The 4,424-nt window shown below is 41.7% G+C and overlaps 1 protein-coding gene across 1 annotated transcript in view; it reads right to left on the bottom strand.

Annotated features, from left to right (window-relative positions):
* abcc6a (ATP-binding cassette, sub-family C (CFTR/MRP), member 6a) overlaps positions 1-4,211 on the bottom strand; it is a 31,529-nt gene extending 27,318 nt beyond the window's left edge. Inside the window, exons 1-3 of the mRNA XM_020596286.1 lie at positions 4,170-4,211; positions 1,419-1,595; positions 1,123-1,248 (exon numbers count right to left, since the gene is read on the bottom strand). Of these exons, the coding sequence (XP_020451942.1) occupies positions 1,123-1,248; positions 1,419-1,595; positions 4,170-4,211 (345 nt within the window). The remainder of the gene's footprint in view (positions 1-1,122; positions 1,249-1,418; positions 1,596-4,169) is intronic.
* Between the last annotated feature and the right edge of the window lie 213 nt (positions 4,212-4,424).

Below are 4,424 nucleotides of genomic sequence, written 5' to 3' on the forward strand. Positions count from 1 at the left end.
GACCCCCCCCCCCCTCGGCTGCCTCTGACCATCAAAGGGACTGAGGTGGAGAGGGCTGACAGCCACAAGTTCCCGGGCCTGCAGGTGACATCTGACCTGAGCTGGTCACTGAACACAGCTGCCACAGTGAAGAAAGCCTAGCAGCAGCTATAATTCATCAGGCAGCTCAGAAAAGCTGGGTTGAACAGTGGACCCCTCACCCAGGTTTATAGAGAACTGGTAGAGAGCATCCTCACTACTGGCATCACAGTCTGGTATGGTAACACCACACAGGCAGAGAGGAAGACTCTTCAAAGGGCCATAAAGACTGCAGAGAGGATAACTGGGACTGAACTGCCTGCTATGGACACACTGTACCCACAGCACTGTTGTAAAAGGGCAGAGAACATAATCGGACCCAAGCCACCCAGCTCACTCCCTGCTCAGACACAAAAACTGCACCTACAGCCACAGCAGAGCGGACAGTATCATCACACACAGAACTAGACTTTACAACAGCTTTTTCCCTGCCGCAGTAAGACTGATGACAAATACAAAAATGTGAGAATATATGTGCAATAACCCCTCACTACCTCACCAAGCGTAATGACATATCCAACTCCACCATGTGAATTACTAAGTGTGATGTTTGAAGTTCACTGTGGGAAATACTATTAACTTTTTTTGTGTATTGTGGTTTTAATGGTTTGTCACCTTTATGTAACTTTTTTATTTTAAGACGAAGTGTTCTTTCTGGCTTTTGACTCCTTACATGACTGCAAAGGCGAGCTGCACAAGAATTCCTATATGCCTAGACTGTCTGTTTATGCATAAATGGAAAATAAAAATGTTGAAGCTTGAATTTAGGCTATGAAGGTTTTATTTTAAAATGCAAACACTAGTCGGTTACTACACTGGTTTCGGTGGAAGGAAAGTCATCATAGAAGTAACTATCCATTTTGAAGAAGAACTTCAAAACTGTTTTACAAATAAATCACCTTGAAGGATGTTGCTTATCGACCTGTAATGCACTAAGTGTAATGCAACGCCAGGACTGGGTTCTTTTTACACCCAAACAAAACTTAAAAATTATTTTAGTTTGATTTTGCAAATATAGATCCAACAATAAAAAACAGTATTTACCACAGTCATGCTTCGTATTATGGGACTGAGTAGGAAGACCATGTGCTGCTGGATCTCCTGGCTCCTTTCCAGCAGGATGTAGAAAAACTCCACAAAGCCAAAAGAAGCCAGCAAGAAACCAAACACCTGAGCAGGACAAGAAAGTAATTGAAGATTAATTGGAGAATCTTTGTTTATGTACAATCACATTTACAATTCTATTTCTGTTGATACTATAGATCTTGTTCAGAAAAACTAATAGAATGTTTGCTTGAACAGTATGTTGAACACCAGCTAAAGTTTGTGTGAAATCTCACCATTTTGGTGGAGCAGAGGCAAGACATTTGAATGCGTCCATGGTCATGGCAGTAGAGGTGAAGACAGTAGAAAGGGGCCAGCAACCACAGATAAACACACGGAACCCACACCAGCACTGTATTCTGGAAACACTGGGTCAGGTCTGGGTTGGCTGTGTACCATGTACGGTTCCAGTCCTGCAACAGACAGAAAATAAGAAAATCAAAAGTTCAGATCAAGAGAATACACTTATAAGACAGACACTGATGTGAGATTATATTCATCATCTGACAGACAGCTGGCAGGGCCAAGTCCAGAGACTCCAGACTTGGTGCAGGTCCTACGATTCTTCCATCAAAGCAGAGGAGACTGAAACCACAGCAAGTCAACAGAAAATGTGTCTGTTCCCAATCCTGACAGGGTGTGAGTTGGAAGAGGTCTTCTACCACTAAAAAGCTGAGTCAGTCTGGGATATTTCTTACCACTTCTCTTGCTTTTTCCTTATTTTGGTTAGGACAGTGTAAGCTGTCGACATGCTAAACTATAAGGTTAAGGATTATACTAATAGTGAAGCCTATAAACAATAAAACCCCATGCAGAGGAGGTGTGCTAGGTAAATGCTGCCAAAACTTGAAGATTACATAATAGCAGTAGCAGTGCAATGATAGGTTGTCTATGGTAAAAAAAACAAAACAAAACACACACACACACACACACACACCCACACACATAAGGAGCTCAGTGGCTTGTTGTTGTCTTGTGTCACTTGTTTATGACCTCACTGGCCTAATGATGGGAAGGGTGTCTGACTCTGCTAACAAGACTGCCCTGCAGACTCACCACAGGAAGTGATTTAAAGCTTGGAGCATGGCAGAGCAGTCTGATCTTGCTAATAGACTCCCAGCTGGGATAAGAGAAAGTGGCCACAATTAGTGGCAGCTGCAGGATTATTACGTAACAATTGTCTGCCCGCGGGGCTACTACTAAACCACTGCAGGAGAGATGCACTCCACACATACAGCTCAGGGCAGCCATGTCTTGGCATGAAGTGATTATTGCAAGATTAGTATCAATCGCTGCTGCCTGCTTGTACTCTTTCAGTTCAAATCAAAGCTGGTACAGTATCTGCTTAACCACGAACCACATAAATGTTGATAAAATACCTGATAATAGTCATGAGCATACTATGTAGTAGCGGTCTCCATGACCACTAATGTATCAAAATCAGGTTAAGTGATAAATCATTTGAGTGGCAGTGAGTGGGAAGCCACTTTCACAGACCCTTCTGACTCCTGTGGTCAATGAAAGGAGGATGAACAGAACACTTTTATGTAAGAAATCCACCTTGTCAAACTCTCTGCAGGTTCTTGCTTATGCATTTTGCTCAGTAGTTATGGTGTTTCTCACCCTTGGCTGAAGCAGTTACAGTACACTAAAAGATGCCAATGGCCTGGGTGCTGCAAGGTATCTATTTTTGCCTGACTAACACAGTGGTGTGAAATGGGAGAATAGAGACTTTTACTGTGCTGCAAATCTGCTGAATGCTCCTTTTTACATCCTCTCTATTTGATAAACCAATTCAGTGCCTAATCACCCCCTTTTAATGAAAATCATAATACCATAAATGAAATCTTTGACACGTGGTTGTGAGGAAAGCACTGTACATCTAATGTATGCGGCATGTATGAACCAAGGACATTGTAATTTTACAGAGCATTGATCATTCTAACACTTTCACCTAGATTTTATCCTGTTGTTCAAATTACAGGATGACTTAACTCAAGGAGAAAGAAACTAAATACATTAATTGCTTACAGTTTATACCTGAAAGTACTCTGCAGCCAATATATGCCAGAAACATCTGTCTGTGCTTTGTGGTGGATGTTCTGTAGCTGAGAACATTACTGTCTATACTGTGAACTTCCATAAGAAAGAGGGTTGCAGGTAATGATCCATCATTTTACTTTCACTTTCTCAACAAAGTTTGATTTTGAGGTTGTGCAGGAGAAAAACAGAAAATGAGCTGTAATGAGAAGCAGAAGGTGAGTGGAAGAGGGAAAAGTCCGGAAACGTGGAGTGAGTACATCCAGTAATTTTGGTACTGGATGAACAGAGGCATTTATCGATTGTCAAGCTGGGATACAAAATGTGGAGGCTTGATAATATACAAGACTAAAAAAACCTTTCCAAAAACAGCAGCTTACTCAGTGGGACCCAGCCCCACTTCGCCTGAATCACAGAGCAGAGTGACAGTAAACACAGCTCTGACACACAGCAGTGGTAAAGACTCCCATTCAAACATGCTTTAGATTGGACTGCTAATGCACTACACAAACAGGCTGCAAAGTGAGAAGGTCAGCATATGCTGTAGTGAATTTTTTCCTGCACTGCCAGCTAACATTTCAGGTAACCAAACTCCCTCTTCTCCTCCTTCACACAAGCTTAATAGTTTTTAATGCTATCTTTTTAGTAAAATTCTGGGCTGGGCAGTAAAAAACAATTGACTGCTATGTTAGCCAAAGTTTAAAGGACAGCATGCTAATGTGGCTAATGCTAATGATTATAACTAGTGCATTTCATCAGTTTTCATGAAACAGGTTAATCAGTATAAATAAGCAAATGCTAATAATATATCTAACTGTGTAAATGTGATCATACACTATTTCAAAATCTTAACTGAATATGGTTAAAGAGTAACTGTTTTGGACAGAAAAAGACACACTCAGTAAAGAAACATGAGTTCAAGGTCAATGAACCTATTGCACACTCACCCACAGAGGGTCCAGACCACTGAGTCTGCAAAAGGCATCCATCCACTCGCTTGCTGCTTCCTCTCTGATGCTCCACTTGTCAGGATCGAACAGCCCTTCTCCTCACGCTGGGTCGCACACACTCAGTACCACCAGTGTGTGTGTATATGTTTGTGATAGGGGAGAAAGAATACAGTATGTGTGTCCTTGTTAGCCTTTTCCTTTCTAGCTATTGGTAATTCTTGGATTTAGTCGGTTCCTGCTTGTTTGTCTGGG

Source organism: Monopterus albus, unplaced genomic scaffold (genome assembly GCF_001952655.1).
Source record: "Monopterus albus unplaced genomic scaffold, M_albus_1.0 scaffold29.1, whole genome shotgun sequence".
NCBI lineage: Eukaryota > Metazoa > Chordata > Actinopteri > Synbranchiformes > Synbranchidae > Monopterus > Monopterus albus.